Source organism: Colletotrichum navitas (assembly GCF_030913465.1).
Source record: "Colletotrichum navitas strain CBS 125086 chromosome Unknown LY79scaffold_33, whole genome shotgun sequence".
In the NCBI taxonomy this organism is placed as follows: domain Eukaryota; kingdom Fungi; phylum Ascomycota; class Sordariomycetes; order Glomerellales; family Glomerellaceae; genus Colletotrichum; species Colletotrichum navitas.
This window is the reverse complement of record NW_026850579.1, coordinates 273,358-289,901: the sequence shown is the minus strand read 5'-3', so window position 1 is coordinate 289,901 and position 16,544 is coordinate 273,358. Positions and strand designations below refer to the sequence as shown.

The window sequence follows — 16,544 nt, the reverse complement described above, 5'->3', positions numbered from 1 at the left end:
TTCAAGTCCATCAAGACAACAAACGCCACCGAAACAACCCTTCGAAGACACTTGAGAGCGTCGTCCCGTCACCATGACGGAGTGGCACGACCCGTCCTGCCGGCGCCTGGATGTCTTAACCAGCGGCGGCATCTCCAGCTGCCTCAGCTGCGGTTCCATCCAACTAGACAGCGAGACATCGCCTTAAGAGGACGCAGATACCGACAACGGTACTATCTATCAGCCGCTGGTGTCTACTATGGATATCCGGCTACTCACCTTATTGCCAGGGAACTTTGACGACCCGATCAAGTGCCACCCACCTATCCCTCAGCAGCACGGCCAGCATGATCGATTACGACGCCATCTCGTACACGTGGGCAAACAATGACAGCAAGATAGAGTGGACAGAGTGTATCACCCTCGACGGGCGGGAGTTTCTCGTGACGCCAAACTGCATGATGGCAATGCGGCGTGTCAGGAGCCGAGGTGCTGAGAAAGTCATCTGGATCGATGCCGTCTGCATGAACCAGAAGGACGCCGAGGAAAGAAGCCACCAGGTGCGACTGATGCCGCAGATCTTCTTCCGAGCGCAGCATGTCCTCATCTACGTGGGAGAACCGGCACCGGAGGAAGAGGGGCTGCTCCAGATGCTGCAAGGTGACCATATTTCTACCATACCCTTGCAACCCCTGCAGGTGATATTGGAAACCTTTTTGCAACGGCCGTACTTTTCGAGGGCTTGGGCCCTCCAGGAAGTTGCGCTGGCTAGGAAGGCAACGCTGATCTGCGGAAGGTTCTCCATGTCATGGTCCATGGTGCAAATCACCTAACTAGCAGCGCGGGGACTGCTCGTCAGCGCAAAAGAAAAACCAAGGCTGCTAAACATGCTTCAGTTGCCGTCGGTTCTGCAGTTCCGCGCGCCATCGTATCGTGATTCGAGCGACCTCCTTCACCTCCTTGATCTGGCACGACACAGTCGCGCAATGGATCCCAGAGACAAGCTCTTCGCCGTATTCGGGCTTGTTTCCTGCGCCGATGCCGATGGCATTGTAGCATGTTACACTAAATCAACCGAGGAGGTATACATGTGGATGGCGGGATGGATCGCTCAGAGGTTCGGGGTGCCCGTCATGCTCGTGAGGGCTTTTCACATTGCTCGATTTGGCAAACCAGAAGGCATATCAATTCCCTGCTAGACCCCAGACTGGACAAAGACACCACTTCCCCGATCATGACCAGTACTTGCAGAGATGCACCGAGAGTGCAGAGTCAGGTTGGCTCCTGCCGGCCTGCCAGTACATGTCAACTTGGCTGCCAATTGCTTGAGATTCCATGTGTTACGACTGAGGGGGGGGGGGGGGGGGGGGGGCTCTGTGATTTAGTTGATGAGTACGGCATTCAAGCAAGAAATGGTAATCATCAACGTGATGTGCCACCATGGGCATTTGCGAGGTTGGACATAGATTCCGACGGCGGCAACAAGTCGTGCGGCCAGTATACGTTTGACTTCGATGAGCCACGACGGTACTCCCGGTACCTCGACCTTCAGGTATACCTCATACGCGAGCCCGATGAGTACAAAGACTATTCTTTCGAGGAAGCGGGCAGCGTGTCTGTCCATGTTGACGCGTCATCGTGTATGTGGGATCATGACGGCTGCGCAGGGCGAAAGAGTATTAGGCGTTTCAACAAATATGCACTTTGCGGCCGAGATCGGGGGTATGGCGATGTTCGAGCAGAAGGGTTGTTGCACATGGACGGGCTCGCTCACGAAGGCGTATGGAAGTCTGGCCCCTTTGAAGCCATTGACTTGGTCGGCGAGGACACAGCCCCATATCCAGGTCTCGGTGCAAGCCGACAACTGGAATTTTTCCACCGCCAGTCAGCCTAGGAAAGATATATTATGCTCGCAATGGTTGAGCCCTTGAGCCATGTGGCAAACGTTATAGAGGGATTCGATGCCCTAGATCCGAGGCTGAGAGGGTAATCGTGTTCAATTGTACGGAGTACTGAACGAAGAGACGGTAACGCAGCGGAAGTTGTCGGGAGATCAAAGGCCGCCAAGGCGCGAAAGGGAGTAGGAGGCGCGGCGATAATAGGTCGAATCGGGAAAGGAGCTTGGGCCAGGCGCAGAGCTCTGGACCGTCGCAATAACACTCGAGTGCTTTGCCCACGCTTGGCTCGGGAATGGTTCCCCCTTTGCTCGCGCTCTCTTGCGCGATTGACGCCAACCGAGATGACGGAGTAAAAAGTTTTTCTCTAGGGACTCGCTCGGATGTTTGTCGAAATCAAAGGTGACGATCGCAAACGTACTCGATGCACTGGTGCCTGGAGGTAAATCGGAAGGTGCGTGATTCGAGATTCGCCAAGCATGTACATTTGTTTGCGCGTTAAGCCTCGCGTTGTGCTATATCATATTAGTCGTTCTGTGTTGTTTCGTGTCGGTGACTGGGCGACTCGGTGTGATCCGGAAGGCTGCGAGGACGAGATCTGACGAGGTCTGGCTTGCTTGAGGAATGTCATAGAAAATGGCGCAAAGTTCCTCGATGCTGTTCATTCCCGTGAGCTTTCTCAGAATTTCCCCTTTCTCTTGCAGCGCAGCTCGAAAGTTTCCCGGTGTCGCCTGCACCTTCCTTGCGGCGCTCGGCAGTTATTTCCGCGGAAGCTTCACGCAGCAATTGCAGAAGCAACCTGGGCGGGACTTGGGGTGTGGCAGGTACACTGTGGTTGAACCTCTTGGCCCCCGGGGCATGTGGCGTCTCACTCAGTTCCGTTCCTGCCCGTCCATCGAGGCAGGGCGTGTCGGTTGTTTCGGTTGATGGTGCAGCTACCGCGGAATAAGCATGAGCCTAAGGCGACGACATGCCGCCAGAGGGCGCCTGGGCCGGCGAGAGACACGGAAGGGAAGAGAAAGGAGGGAAGGAAAAGGAAGGAAGAAAGCGCCTGGGCCCCCCGGGCAAAGAGGAAGGGGACACGATGCAAAGGGTAAGACGCTTCAGTAGGTATGCCAGTATGCATCCGCTGTCATGCATCCCAGCTGTGTGTGTCATCGACGTACGGGTAATCAATCCATCACTCAGTCAATCACGGCAAACTGGCCCCGTGGCTCAACAGCTTTTTCGTATCTCGTCAACTGACTTCCTGTGAGCAAGTAGCCACCAATTTGCTTATTTTCACACTCCCCAATGAAACGTCCGACCCAGACCGACGACTCAGAAGCAAAAGAAGCTCCAGCTCAACCACTGGGCTTCTGGACCCCTAACTAGTAGTAATGCCATTGGTGCACCAGTGCTGCTGCGGCCCCCTGAGCGCCGGGCCAGAGACAGAGACAACAGTGATGCGTCATTTTTGCGGCTCTTCAACCTCAGGCATGGAGCTAGAGACAACGGCAGTCGGAAGAAATGGTGAGCGCCAACGGTGTGTGTCGGCGTTTCTTCTCCCACTTAAGGCGTACGCTACGCTAGGAACAGCTTGGCAGAATGCAAATTTTTTCTCTCTCATCTGGCCTTTTATGCCACACAGTTCAGGCGGATCAGGTACCTCGCGGATCAAACCCAACCGAAAAAGGTACTTGACCTTCGCGACATGGTGGACCCATGCATTATTGCCAATCGGTATATGTACGTACCGTACGGATACATGCACCGTACCGACAGCTGGGATTAAGAAACGCTAGATTCACGTTTGACGCTGGTTCAATCTCGCAGATACTCCTTTTGTGGATACCAGCATTACGGTCACGGCGTCGCAGTCGCACCCAAGCCAATCTCAGACACTGGAACCTCGGGTGTCGGCTCAAAGGAGCGAGACATCGTTTCCCATTGGCAAACGGCATGCTGCGTGCCAGCTCATTACCGTCGCTCTATCCGTACCGGTATTTTCTCTCACTCAGTGGTTGTCGCTGCAAGTGCACGCCAGCCAGCCTTCCGGGATTGCTGCTGGGATCTCACGTAACACTCGTCTACCTGCAGTAGGGGGCGTATGGGAGGGGGGTGTGCGCACTATAGTGTATGCCGTCACCCGGCAAGCGTCCCTAGCAGAACTATGCCGGCCAAGGCGCGCGCTCGCGCTTCGATTGACTTCATCCCATCTTGCACTCATGGTTGGTAGCGGCGATTCGACGAAAAAGTTTGATAAGAAAAAGGTGGGAAAATAAAAATAAAAATAAGATACAACGGGTGAGAACGGAACAGAGACGGATTACGGAGAAACTCATCATCATGTGCAAATCGACCGCAAGCAGCAAAACGGGAAGGGAGGAGGCGAGCGGGAGAATAAAGCGAGAGGACCTCGAGCGACTTCGCCATCGCCCCCCTTCAAACGACAAACGGTCTCACCGTGTCCCTTTTTATCTCTGGGAAGATACCGTTCCAAGCCGGTGACTTGGTTATCGTGATCCACTTGCTTTCTGGCGTCTTTCGCCCTTTTCCTTTTTTTTTTTCTTCTTTTTTTTTTTCTTGAGCTATTTTGTCGGGTCCACCCACGTGTGAGTGCTGCGCTGCGGCTGATTGGACCCGAGCGCCTCAGAGTGGGGGCCTTTGACGGTGTCGAGTGGGGGTCACTGCAAGCCACGGCCGGCTTGATATCAAAGCTGACATACATCTGTTTTCCCCCCGTTCATTGCGCTATTACAGAGTGTGGTGCCTGAGGGAATGTTTTTGAGAATTTTTCCTCCCCAGGGGAAGCCCCCGCCCAGCCCATGTTTACGGTTCCTGGCAGTCCAGGCCATTGTCAATGCTCAGCCTTTAGCTTCTAGCAGCCCAGTGGTTGCGAGCAAGTATTACATGCTCATGTCGTCTCGGAGCCTAAGCTGGCGCAAAGGTTGAATCTACTTCAGCTTGCGACGTCTGGTTATCAGCTAGCCGGCCGTAACGGACCCAACCTTGCGCATCCTCCTTAGCCTTGATACAGCAGCCCACTTCTCATGATTCGTGTTCCTGGCCCAAGGGGGCGTTTCTCTCGAGGACAAGTCGCAGGCGCGCCTCGGGCCTCAGGCACGGCCAAGTCCAAGATCAACCATTTTTTCCTCCTCACACTCCCTTTTCAGGGATTCCCTTTGCCGTCCAGCCTCCCGACAAAGCCCGAGATCGGTGCGAGGGCGTGTACCTGTGGCGACAGGTGGATAGACGGTCCACGATATGCCAACGACCAGTCATGTCTCGCTCTGATCGGAACGCCTCGCTCTCTGCGAATCGTATCCCCCCGGTGCGCCGGGCCCCACCGAGCGAGAAGACGGTATGTACTCTGTAGACGGACGGGACGGGTGTGTGTGTGTGTGTGTCCCAGTGGATGAACAAACGGTACTCGCCAGTGTCTGTCTCTCCTGTTTGATCCGATCTCGAGTGAGTTGGTGTGTGAGAGTGAAGAAAGGACTGAGGGCCTGAGGCTTCATTCAGACGGTTCCACCGTGGCCTGGCGGCCGAGCCAGCTGGATCAACTTCCGCCGTCCCGTTGGTTGCCCGGGCCCCTGCCCTCCCTCTCTCTACCGAGCCTGCCCGTCACCTGAGCGAGAGCTTTTCCCTTCCGAACCTGCTTTTGAGCTTTTTTCTCTCTCTTCTCCTTCCTCCTTCCACTTTACTTACCTCCATCCCAATCTGTCCTCTTTTTCCTATCTTCTTCCTTCCAGTCCATCACCCGTCTATCCCACAATCTCCCCTCCCATCAGTCACAATGGCCTCCACTCGCGTCCTCGCCTCCAGACTCGCCACTCAGATGGCCACCAAGGCCGCCCGCCCTGCGGTGCGCGTCTCTGCCATGCCTAAGCGCACCATCACCGGTAAGTCTTGAACGGAAGAATAGGGAGGGAATGGCGAGGGGGGGCATCAAGAAGACCGACGCCTACGGCGAGCCAACTGAACAAACCAACCCAATTGGCCTCTCACGGCACCGATTCCGATATCGTCGCCGTCGCCGTCCCCCATCGTCGAGAAGGAAGAAGACCAGTGCAAAAAAGAAAAAAAAAATCGAACCCGCTTCTGACATCGAATTTTGTTTACAGGCTTCTCCAGCCCCCTCCAGGCCGTCAAGCGCCAGCAGGCCACCACCATCAAGTCCTCCAAGGTCTTCACCCAGGTCCAGGCCAAGCGCGCCTACTCCTCTGAGATCGCCCAGGCTATGGTCGAGGTCTCCAAGAACCTGGGTATGGGTTCCGCCGCCATCGGTCTCACCGGTGCTGGTATCGGTATCGGTCTGGTCTTCGCCGCCCTCCTCAACGGTGTTGCCCGCAACCCTGCCCTCCGTGGCCAGCTCTTCTCCTACGCCATTCTCGGCTTCGCTTTCGTCGAGGCCATCGGTCTTTTCGACCTCATGGTTGCCCTCATGGCCAAGTTCGTACGTCATCACCCGCTGCCATCCATATCTCATCGGGATTCATCCAAGCTAACAACCATTCACAGACGTAAGCGATTTACTTCGCGCTGGCGAGCTGGGGGAGGCGCAGGGTTGGGATGGCTTTCGGACGGAGCCGTCTTCCCGCGTCTGGTCCCCCTCGGGACAGGTTCGCCTTTGGTTACGCAATGGAGCAGCAAACCGCCTCCACACTGCGGAACAAGCACAGAGTTAATAGACGGGATAGACAGCATGGTGGGCATTTAGAAGTATAGAGGTCTTAGACCGCACAGCCTTTTTTGGGCAGTGTTGTATAGATGGAGAATGGCTCGTGGCAGGCGGACGCGGGTATCGCACTACTCTTACGAGCGAAAAAGTTTTGCACACTCCCCGATCTTTCTTGCTTCGGCCGGTTGTTCCCACCCCCCGTGGCTCCTGGCCCTGACACTTTTTTCTGTAAAAATACTACAAACCTCAAAACTCGTGATGAACCGAACTTTGATGATGACTGAGAGTGAAGCTTGGGACAAACTGTGAGAATCTTGAAAGCATGAGGATGAAACTTCGTGAGATGGACCTGGCCTGGCAGGATTCTTCACCAACAGGATACCCTCAAGAAAGGATTGGGGCAGGAACGAGAGAGGGCGAGTAAAAAAAAAAAAAAAAACAGGTTCTCACCGCCGAGCGAGCTTCGCGGCCCCCCCCCCCCCCCCCAGGACACGCACGCGATGCTCTCTCCCCAATCTCCACTTCAGGACGGCGAGCTCGAAGCTCCCCCGAGATCTCGAACGAGGCGAATTGGCCAATGCGAGGTGAGAATTGGGCGAGCTCTAACCCTCGAGCTTATTGCGGGTGTATGTGCCTGACTCCCGTCCGTCCTCTGGACCGCGGGATGGCCCAGGGGAAGGGCGACTTCATCCCCATGGGGTTTTTTTGACCTTTCACTTCCTTGCCAGCGAACACGCGCCACGCCATCTCGTTTGGTTCCCGCCCTACCCTCTGTCCCTCTCTCTCTCTCACTCTCACTCTCGCTTCCCATTGAGGAACGGTCTTCATCGCCCACTGGACGCACACCACCGCTCGGCGATCTCAACGGCCTTGGGGGCGGCATACTCTGTCTTCTTCACTCGAGCTCGTGACCGTGGCCCCGGCCGGTCAAGGAGCCTGATCAGCTTGACCAGCCTTGTCCCAATTGTCCAGTAGTCACTGCCGACTTGAGTCCGGTCTCCGAGAAACTATGTGTGTGGGTGCTCCGCTTCGCTCGCGGCCTTATCGTCGAGCGCCTTGGCTCCGAGTCGTGCATCCATCCCTACACACTACCGAAGGGTTACCCCCAACGGCTTGCTCTTTTCTTATCTCCTCGCTCACACACACACCCCCTCTCTGGGCTGGTTGCGTGCGCGCCTTCAAACGGGGACGAAAACTTTCACCGTGGTAGTCTCTCGGAGGAAACAAAAAGAAAGAAAGAAGAAAAAAAAAGGAAAAAAAAGGAGAGAGAGAGAAAAGAAACATGAGACGAATAGGACAACGCCTCGAACAAGTCTGATCTCGAGCTTGCCTTGAGTTCGCAGTGGTGTCGACAAGCTCGACTGGAGCCAGATTGTCAACACTCTACGGCCGTCTCAAATTGATTTGGGTTTTCCGTCTTTTCTTCTCCTCCCCCTCTCGCTCGGATCTCGATCTTGACAATTTTGAAGGGGTAAGGGGAGTGAGTGGTAGGAGACTGACCCGCTCCTCGGTTCCCCCCTTCGTCCCGCGAACCGTTTCGTGGGTGCAATCTCCGTAGAAAACAACAGAAAGAAACGGTGCCACCAACTTGCCTCTTGTTATCGCGGGTATTCGTACCGTGTTTGCCCTTCTTTCTCATCCAGGCCCGGGTTAGATATGCGGGTCCTCTGACGAGACGAGGCGAGACGAGTGAAAGACGGTCGGGTGAGCGGGTATTGAGAGGCTCCACAGGCTATTGCATCATGACTGTCTTAGTTCGTGTCTCCCGTGTCAAGCAAAAGCGCCCCTTTTGATCACCGTTTACGTGTTTATGTACTGCGTGCTCACCGTCAATTGGCGGGGAAGGGGGGTTGGCCGAGTGCGCGCGATCGTGGGTTGAATCGTTGACGATGTCTGGATGGGATGTCGTTGAAAGGCTTAAGTAATCTTCGTCCCGGAAATCCAGGGAATCCTATTTTAAATATGACGACGGCCCCGAGCTAAGGCAAAGAACTGTTTTCCCCTCACGCAGGTCTCGTTCGATTTCCCCCCGAGACCTGGGCCGATGTTTTCTCCAATTCCTTGGGAGGCGCATGCACCTGTTTTTTTTTTTTTTTTTTCCCCTTGGACCGAGGCCATGGGCTGGCGCAACGTACGATTGTGACCCACCTTTTAACCACTTTGGGACGGCATGGAAGAGGAACGGTTTCTAGAATGTGTGCGGTCCGTTTGTTTTGACGACGTGTCTGGCGATTCACTGCTCGGGACTTGGATATGGAAGGACGGATGGAGATGCTAAATGTTCGTTCCTTATGAGTTGTACGAAAGCCATCGCCAAGACAGACACACATGGTGCTGTGGGCGGCTGTTTGCTTGATGTTGGCTGTCGAGGAACCGGCATGCTCTGTCGCGAGTCAGCCCGCCCGCGTGCATAGCACGAATCCAGGACCTCCTGGAATACTCCTCTGTATATGGATACTACGGTCATAATCTCCCAAGACGGTCAGGGCCAATGCCGACCGTCGACGACCAACACACCAATGCCGGTACCTCCTCCCCTCCGAGCATGGGTCCCCGAGGGGGAGAGGGCTTGAGAGAGAACCGCCGGCTTGACGGGGGATGGCGGCGAGTACGCTTCAGCTCGACACCCGCACGCATCAGACCACAAAACGGAAGACCTGATGATATCAGGCCCCTCTCCCCATGGGGAATCAGTCCCGCAAGTTCGTCGGCTAGTGCTGTGGATGCCCTGCTGGGGATAACAATGTCGTAAGGCGAGAAGTCTTCGTAGAGTGGGTGATGCGGGTTAAGGTGATAGCCCCCCCCTTGGAGGCCCATTTGGAATTAATAACGTGGATGTGGAAGGTGCTGTTCTCCGGAAGCGAACCTCTGGCCTCTGTTCGGCCGTGCCCGTAGATACCCGATTTTCGGCTGTACCACTGGACAACGGCATGTGATGTGTGCTGCTGGTTGCTATCACGAGATAATCTAGCTACAATGCTCGGGATACTACAAGTAGGATTGTCAACGAGGGTCAAAGACCTTTCCCACAAGGTTGTTTGTCTGTGGCATGAATAACTCTCCCTCTGTCTCTCTCTGGATGGTGGGTACTTGAAATTGAAGATGTATACTTTGGTAGGTTTACAGACACGTCTTCTTTCTGTGGTATGTCATCTCAGAACTCCGTATCGCCCTCCTCATGCTGCTGTCGGTCGAGATCCGCCTAGACTAAGAAACCTCCGGGTGATCCCTTAAGAGGGAGAAGATGGTGAGATACCTGATTTGACAGCTCAAAGTAAACTGGATACTCGGCCATTTGCCTTGATGGTGCATATCTAAAGACCCGAGACCTCGGCACTCCTTGCGGCTGCCACGATCCCAACCAGGCCATATCAGTCAGTTTACGAGTCGGGGCTGTCTGGTTATATCTCTCTTTGCACATGCTAACGTGTGATGAAGGAATGATTTATTACATCTTGTTTTGGGGTTATCAAACCCTAGATAGAGGTCTTCGTATGTCGGCCCAATGTGTGTGCGTAAAGCTTTGGCATATCTTGACGGTGATGACCACGAAAGGCTTTCATCATTGGTTAATGGAATGTAGCGCAAAACGTACGAGCCTCAGCGTTGTCTGTAAGCATTATGAATAAAGTCTTCGTTGTAGACCTTACTGACCCTTCTCCCCCTTGACCAGGAATAAATTGATAGTGAAGTTGTTATCCAGGCAAAGGTAAACCATACCGAGACAGTAGAGGCAGGCACACAGATCGGAGAAACTCCGTTCTGGACATATCACATGCCTGCCAAAGGGCGGCTCGCAGAACGTCGGCAATTCGGCATCATCAATACTGCCGTCAGTAAACCCCGACTCCCCAAGCAGAAAAGTGACGGGGGAATGTGGCTAATTATTATGACAATCGATGTTGGATATATTTCACTCATCGGCTTCCTCCGCGTCCGGCTTCTTGATGGCGTAGCCCTCCACAAACCCATCCGGATCACACACCTTCTCCAGGCTGATCCCGTTTGCAGCAACCCAAGCCCAAACTGCCGCCTTGTCGACCTTGACCCGCGGCACATCCGGTCGGGGCTCGGGCTCGGGTTCCGGCTCCTCCATTTCCACATCCTCGTCTTCTTCTCCATCCACTGCCTCCGTACCGGCACTTTTCCCCTTCTTCTTCGGTTTCGGAGGCGGCTTTCCGGGCCCCTTGCCAGCCTCCACGACGACCCCCATCTCTCTCAGCGTAGCCAAGCAATCCTCCAACGCGATCCATGTCGCTCGACTGCAGTCCTCGAGATCGACCAGCAAAGCCGGTTCGGCGTCGCCTCCCCCTCCCCTACCGTTTGTGGGACAACTCAGTAGCCACCGTGCCACCTCACCGCCCCAGAACCGTTTGTAACCCTTGCGGCCCAGCTCAGAGATCGGTTTCTCCGGTCCGCCCATGACGCCCTCGCGCCGCGAGATCTCGTACGACACGCCCATCAGCAGCGCGCCAAGACCCTTGCGCTGCCAGGGCGGGAATACGAGTATACAAGCGAGGTTGTTGTTGTCCCACGACATCTTCTCCTTGGAGAAGAAGCCGACGATGTGGGGGCGCGGTGGGGGGTCCGGGCTGTTGGGCCTCGGGGGCGGGGTGTAGACCAGGAGGAAGTAGTTGAAGCCGCGGACATCGAAGAAGACGGATTTGTTGTCGAGGAAGAGCTTGGCGAAGAGAGAGAGGTTTTGGCAGAAGAGCTGTTGCAGCATTTGCGTCAGTACAGCATATTTTATTATGAAAGGTACTGGCGACGGGGTTGTTACTCACCACGTCCTGCTCCCCATCCACTTCCCATACACTCCATTCCCCTTCGTCCGTGACGTACTCCTCCGTAAACTTTGGCGTGACGTTTGTCTTCTTTCCTGTCATCCGCGCAATCTCTTTGCGCACCAGCCTCCTCCCGCGTGGGTGCACGTAGACCTTCCTCCCCGGCACCGTCCCCGCGCGTTCGCACACGCGGACGTGCCCCCACCACGCCACCAGCTCTTTCGAGTACTTGAAACACACAGGGCACACGTAGAGCCTGTCAAGCATGGGCGCGTCGGCGCCCTTTCGGTGGCTGTTCTTCGCGCCGACCCCGCCGTTGCCGTTGTGCGTGCCAGCCGCGTCGTGGGAATGAGAGTTCTTGCTCCCGGCCCCGCCTCTCCCGCCTGCGGTATCACCAAGGACCTCTTTGCCGTAGTACGAAGGGTACCATGCGCGGAAGCAGATGTTGCCGAGCATCACCTTGTCGATGTTACGGTCCGTCCGTAGCGTGGATTTGTCTGTTGTCCTCAGAGCTGCCACTGGCACTGTCACTGCCGCTGCCGGGGCGGGTTTCGACAGTGTCGATGATGACGTCGGGGGTACGGGAACGGGCACGGCGGTGACGGTAGAGGGGATGGTGTGGTAAGGCCGCGTCGACACAGGACGGAAGTGTTGCGTGATGGGCGGCTGGCCTGTAGGAGGACTGGGTCGGACGAGGCTCCCCGTCCGGTGGAGCTGGGTCTGCGGCACTTGGTATGTGATTTTAGGCGCGACAAGTGTCACCGGCCTGACATTTTCCTTGGCCTCCTTGGCCGCCATCATGGGAGCGTCAGCTGCGTTTTCGCGTTTTTGTCGGGCTGCGCGGGATTCGGAGTGCACAGAGCTCGAGGGCTGCTGGCTTGATGGTTGCACTGGTGGTAGTTGGTGCTGTGCTGGAGGATAGCTGGTTGAAGAAGACGGGTGCTTCGGTATGGGTATCGGGGTCTCGGAGATCTTGGTGGGAAGGTGTGGTCTCGAAGTCGAGGTGCGACGTCCGCCCGGTAGCTTCTCTTCGGCGACAGCGGCGGGGCCCAGAGACTGCGATTGGGGTTGAAAGGTGGTGGCTGAGGTCGGGATTGGAGGGGGCAGAATCGGAGTTTGACGCGTTGCGCGACGCGTCGTTGACTCGGCCGGTGCCGCTGCAACTGCGGCGGGAGCGGTGGGGGGCGGTAGTGGTTCGGGTTCGTCGTGGGGTCGCTTGCGCTTCACCGGCGCCATCCTCGGAGCATGCGTCGTGGTATGCTAAATTTAAATAATAATAAAAAAACCCCCCCCCCGAGTAAATGGCGGAAGGCTTCCGCAGATAGGTGTGTGACAGGACTCGCAGACGAGGGCCCGGCGTGCGCGACGAATCAATTAAACTTTGGGGATTATCACGGGCTGGAGCGAACCTTGCAGGGGTGAAGGAAGGTCGAGATCCAGTGGGTATGGATTAGGGAGAGAGGTATGGGGGAGGGTTCCACGAGTGCGAAAAGAGAGGGGCCTGAACAATCTTCGAATCTTGAGTCTGGATCGTGTCTTGTCTCACAGCGAGAATATGCGGAGGGGGTCGAGTCACAAACGCATGGCGTTGCGATGGGAATGTCCAGGGCGTAATTGGGGTGTCCACCGACGATCTGTTGACTGTTGATCGATCGAAATGTGTTTGGGGGTGCATCCGAAGCAATGACGTTAAAAGCTTATATAATACAATTATTCGCTAGTACAACTACGTGTGCGACTACTACTCCCTCTAAGTCTGAACTCCCGATAAGCCATTGTCCCTGCTTCTAAACAGAACCCTCGCTATGTGCATGCACGCATAGCCGAAATAACTGTTGGGCAATTTTCCGAGAATACGGATGGTGAAAAAGAAATGCACGCAGAGGCAAAAAAGATTATTCATATTTCTCGAATATAGGAAAATGAAAGGTCCATCCAGGATTCGAACCTGGGCCTACGGAAGAAACTGATCACTATCAGAATCCGACGTCCTAACCAACTAGACTAATAGACCTGAGACATTATTTGTTGAGAGAAGCCAGCGATCCAGAATCCATAATCCTCAACAGCGGGTCTAGTCTTTCGCGGCCGATGCTACCCTCCCCACCCTGCTGATACTCATTAAGATGTCCTCTCTCCTCAATTTACCTCAGTCAAAACGTCTGTGTGTTTACGTACACTGCAAAACGGACCTTTGGCGTTCATGACCCGGGCGAGGGTGTCATCGTTCTCGTCCCAATCTTTGGCCAGGGCCTGCAGCTTGCGTCGGGCGAGACCGGCATCGCGATTGCGATACACTGAATCGATTTTGCGCACGTCAGTTTTGTCATTGACGATCCATCGTTTCTCCTCCTGAAGGAACTTGGCATAAGTCATGTCGTCGCCATATGTGGCTTTAACGTTCCGTTCAAGGTGCCTGTTGATGGCCTTCTCGAGGGCCTTTTCGTCTTTGGTCGGCGCCGACAGCGAATGCAAATCTGGCATTGTATGATCGGCCGACGGGTTAAATGATGGCATCCTGACTTTCGCTTTGGGAAGGATCGAGACCGCCAAGTAAAACAACAGGGAGCTTTCCAAGACAGCGGCGTCGATCTTGCGAAGCTCTGTCGGTGAGATGGGGCAATAGCCCAGGTTCAGGTACTGGAGTGTTTGGTTTGTTGACAAAAGCTCACAAATTGACGGCACAGCATCTTTATCGATATAGTTCCACGCCTGGCCAAGGTCGACGGTCGCATACGCTTGGCCAACATCCAAGAAGCGCACACCGGGATGCGTCGTGATAGCCCGGAAGACGTCGCTGGCACCAGCAGCTGTTAGACCAGTGGATTGCAGTGACAGCCGTGATAACTGGTGGGCTTTGCGGATACCGGAAACAAGCGCTTTCGTGCCTTCGTCGCCCAAGGGGTTGCATGACAGATAGAGCGAGGTAATACCACAGGCGGGCGAGCCCAGGAACTCGGCGATCGCAACTGCAGCCTTGGTCGATATGCCGTTACCGTTCAAGTAAATGTTGCGCAGCGGCAGTTGCTTACGGCCGGGGATAGCAACAGAGAACGCAGCCAGACGTCGGAACAACTCCGCGGTGCCAGAATCACCGAGTTCGGTCTGATCGAGATCCAGTGTGCGTAGGTTCTTTGTCTCGGTAATGAGACGGTAGACATCTGCCGCAGCCGCGGGACCTAAGGGGTTTCGTTTTAGCCATATGTTCGTCACTGCCTCGGACTCGACCAGGGCGTCGACCAATGTCTTGAAACTGGGGGCGTCGATGCAGTTGCCTGCCAGATACCAGGTGTTCATACGGCCGGGGAGCTCCCGGACGAACCGGCCGATCTCCCGAGCCCCAACCGGGCCAATAATGTTGTTGCCTAGAAGGAAGTGTCGGACGAAGGGGTTCGGCCGTAAACTGTCCATCAGGTTGCCAATGTGGTCTGGACCAACAGCCATTTTGCACAGATCCATGCGACCGTCCTCGTAGACGACACCTTTGCGGAACTCGGCGCCTTTGACACCGTAGTAGGGTTCGCCCTTGCCGCCCTCGAGAGCAGCACCGGCGGAGCCTTCGTCGAGCGCGTGGGTGCCCCGCTGCTTGAGGTGGTCGAAGAACGGGGCAAGGTCGGCGGCGACGGCGACGGCAACAGGCATCGGGATGGCTTTCGCGCTAGTTAGGGCAACGGGCGCCTTGGCGGGGTCCCACGGGCCCTGGGCAAGGATCCGGGAGGCCCAGACAGGCGCATGCACACCGGATGCAGTACCGCCAGTCAAACCGCGGAAGCTATGGCCGTTCCGGTTGGTGGCGGCAAAGATGTCGTATTTCCGCTGCAAGGCGACCCATGCACGCAGTCTCACCCGCGCGGCTTCGTACCGAATTACCGGTGACACAGCATCATCATAAGTGGCGGGATATAACAGCGATGCAATGGCCCCAGCTAGATGAGATCGCCTGGATTTTCGTCGAGGGAGACCGTGCAACTCGTCTGACAGGCGGATGGTGTCAATTGGCAGAGCGAGTATCTCGTCGGGAGTGTAAGCTTTCGAGTGGTCAAAGTCAGGCATCTGGGCATCGAGAAGGTTGAAGGCCTGCCGGAAGAGGGCCGCCAGACGGATTGCCTCGTCCACGTTGACTCGGGTAGCGTCGTTGCTGTCAGTCTGGTTGGTGTCGATGCTTGGTGCTTGTGCCGCGCCATTTGACAGGGGTTCAAAGCCACCAAGTATTGATGGTGTTGATGTGAGTAAGAGTGTAGCGGCGGAGGCCATTGCGACGACTCTGGTTGATACGATGAATATGATGATTTGTTATTGGTTGAAGTATTGTTTGGCGAATTTGCAGTTTTCGATTGACCCCGAAACCCACGACAGACAGTAGATCGGGAGCTTATATGCTGGTTACTTGTCGCTGAGGATGGGCATGACTGCAACTTGTAACGGCGATGAGTCAATGTGGTTGGATTACCCCTCAACTCGCTTCCTCGTATGGTTATTGCCGAGTTGACGTTATCCTGGGCTGTTGGTCGAGGCTTGGCTGGACTGAAAGGGCGAGTCAAGATTGTGATTGGGTTGTCGTTCAAGGATTTGACCTCGCAATTGACCTGTTGGTCCATGTCGTCCATGTCATCCATGCCGTTGGAAGGGCGCGCTTATTGACAAGACCTTGACATGACTATGACTGACCACGACGACCCATACATCAGATGATGGAACATAGAACATGGAACAAAACAATCAATCCTGCCATACGAAGACGAAAGAACAGCAGCACCACCGCCGCCGCCAACGACGACAAGTCCCTTTCAACCGTGTGGATGACAGGTTGCACTGCACTTTGTGGTGGCTGGTATGAATGTTGTGTTCCCCATCTACCTAGGTGGGATGAGTACGTACTGGTCTCATACATGCATTTAGATACGTACTGTTCAACCACGCTGGATGTGGCTGGGCGCCCTTGCAGCAGCCACAATTGTGAACCAAACCATCCATTGATAGGTACCTACCTACCCGCCAGCCTGCATACCGGTACCTATCCTTGTAAGTAGTATAGCACAGTAGATAGTCAGTAGTCAAGTCACGAATTGCTTCACTTCTCCCACAGTCACGACCCTCCCCTCGCGACTTGCCCCTCCCAACTCATGCCCGCAGTGCCTTGCAGTGCGGCAAGCGACATCCGCTCACAAACCAATCGCTTCAACGCCTCGGACTTTTCCAGGTGCGGCTCAAACGTCAAACGGC

General features: G+C 55.3%; 6 protein-coding genes and 1 non-coding gene across 7 annotated transcripts; 4 read left to right on the top strand and 3 right to left on the bottom strand.

Moving 5' to 3' along the window:
- Positions 1 to 326: 326 nt before the first annotated feature.
- On the top strand, positions 327 to 812 carry LY79DRAFT_670148 (heterokaryon incompatibility; the record flags this gene model as incomplete). Its single annotated transcript, XM_060563746.1, has 1 exon — positions 327 to 812. The coding sequence occupies one exon, from the start codon at positions 327 to 329 to the stop codon at positions 810 to 812; it is 486 nt and encodes a 161-aa protein (XP_060413729.1).
- Positions 813 to 965: 153 nt separating this feature from the next.
- On the top strand, positions 966 to 1,873 carry LY79DRAFT_580167 (uncharacterized protein; the record flags this gene model as incomplete). Its single annotated transcript, XM_060560080.1, has 2 exons — positions 966 to 1,061; positions 1,373 to 1,873. The coding sequence occupies 2 exons, from the start codon at positions 966 to 968 to the stop codon at positions 1,871 to 1,873; spliced, it is 597 nt and encodes a 198-aa protein (XP_060413728.1).
- A 1,613-nt stretch (positions 1,874 to 3,486) lies between these two features.
- On the top strand, positions 3,487 to 4,365 carry LY79DRAFT_555464 (uncharacterized protein). Its single transcript, XM_060557930.1, has 2 exons — positions 3,487 to 3,602; positions 3,690 to 4,365. The coding sequence occupies exons 1-2, from the start codon at positions 3,494 to 3,496 to the stop codon at positions 4,136 to 4,138; spliced, it is 558 nt and encodes a 185-aa protein (XP_060413727.1). The 5' UTR covers positions 3,487 to 3,493; the 3' UTR covers positions 4,139 to 4,365.
- A 1,287-nt stretch (positions 4,366 to 5,652) lies between these two features.
- LY79DRAFT_670147 (uncharacterized protein) lies at positions 5,653 to 6,544 on the top strand (the record flags this gene model as incomplete). The annotated part of the gene is made up of 3 exons (XM_060563745.1): positions 5,653 to 5,758; positions 5,981 to 6,316; positions 6,378 to 6,544. 3 exons carry the CDS (start codon positions 5,653 to 5,655, stop codon positions 6,542 to 6,544), a joined length of 609 nt encoding a protein of 202 aa, XP_060413726.1.
- A 3,906-nt stretch (positions 6,545 to 10,450) lies between these two features.
- On the bottom strand, positions 10,451 to 12,557 carry LY79DRAFT_516403 (acyl-CoA N-acyltransferase; the record flags this gene model as incomplete). Its single annotated transcript, XM_060554816.1, has 2 exons — positions 10,451 to 11,251; positions 11,322 to 12,557. The coding sequence occupies 2 exons, from the start codon at positions 12,555 to 12,557 to the stop codon at positions 10,451 to 10,453; spliced, it is 2,037 nt and encodes a 678-aa protein (XP_060413725.1).
- Positions 12,558 to 13,248: 691 nt separating this feature from the next.
- Positions 13,249 to 13,335, bottom strand: LY79DRAFT_t138. The gene has a single exon. It is a non-coding gene; the product is annotated as a tRNA-Gln (tRNA).
- A 125-nt stretch (positions 13,336 to 13,460) lies between these two features.
- LY79DRAFT_516429 (leucine rich repeat protein) lies at positions 13,461 to 15,575 on the bottom strand (the record flags this gene model as incomplete). Its single annotated transcript, XM_060554819.1, has 1 exon — positions 13,461 to 15,575. The coding sequence occupies one exon, from the start codon at positions 15,573 to 15,575 to the stop codon at positions 13,461 to 13,463; it is 2,115 nt and encodes a 704-aa protein (XP_060413724.1).
- Between the last annotated feature and the right edge of the window lie 969 nt (positions 15,576 to 16,544).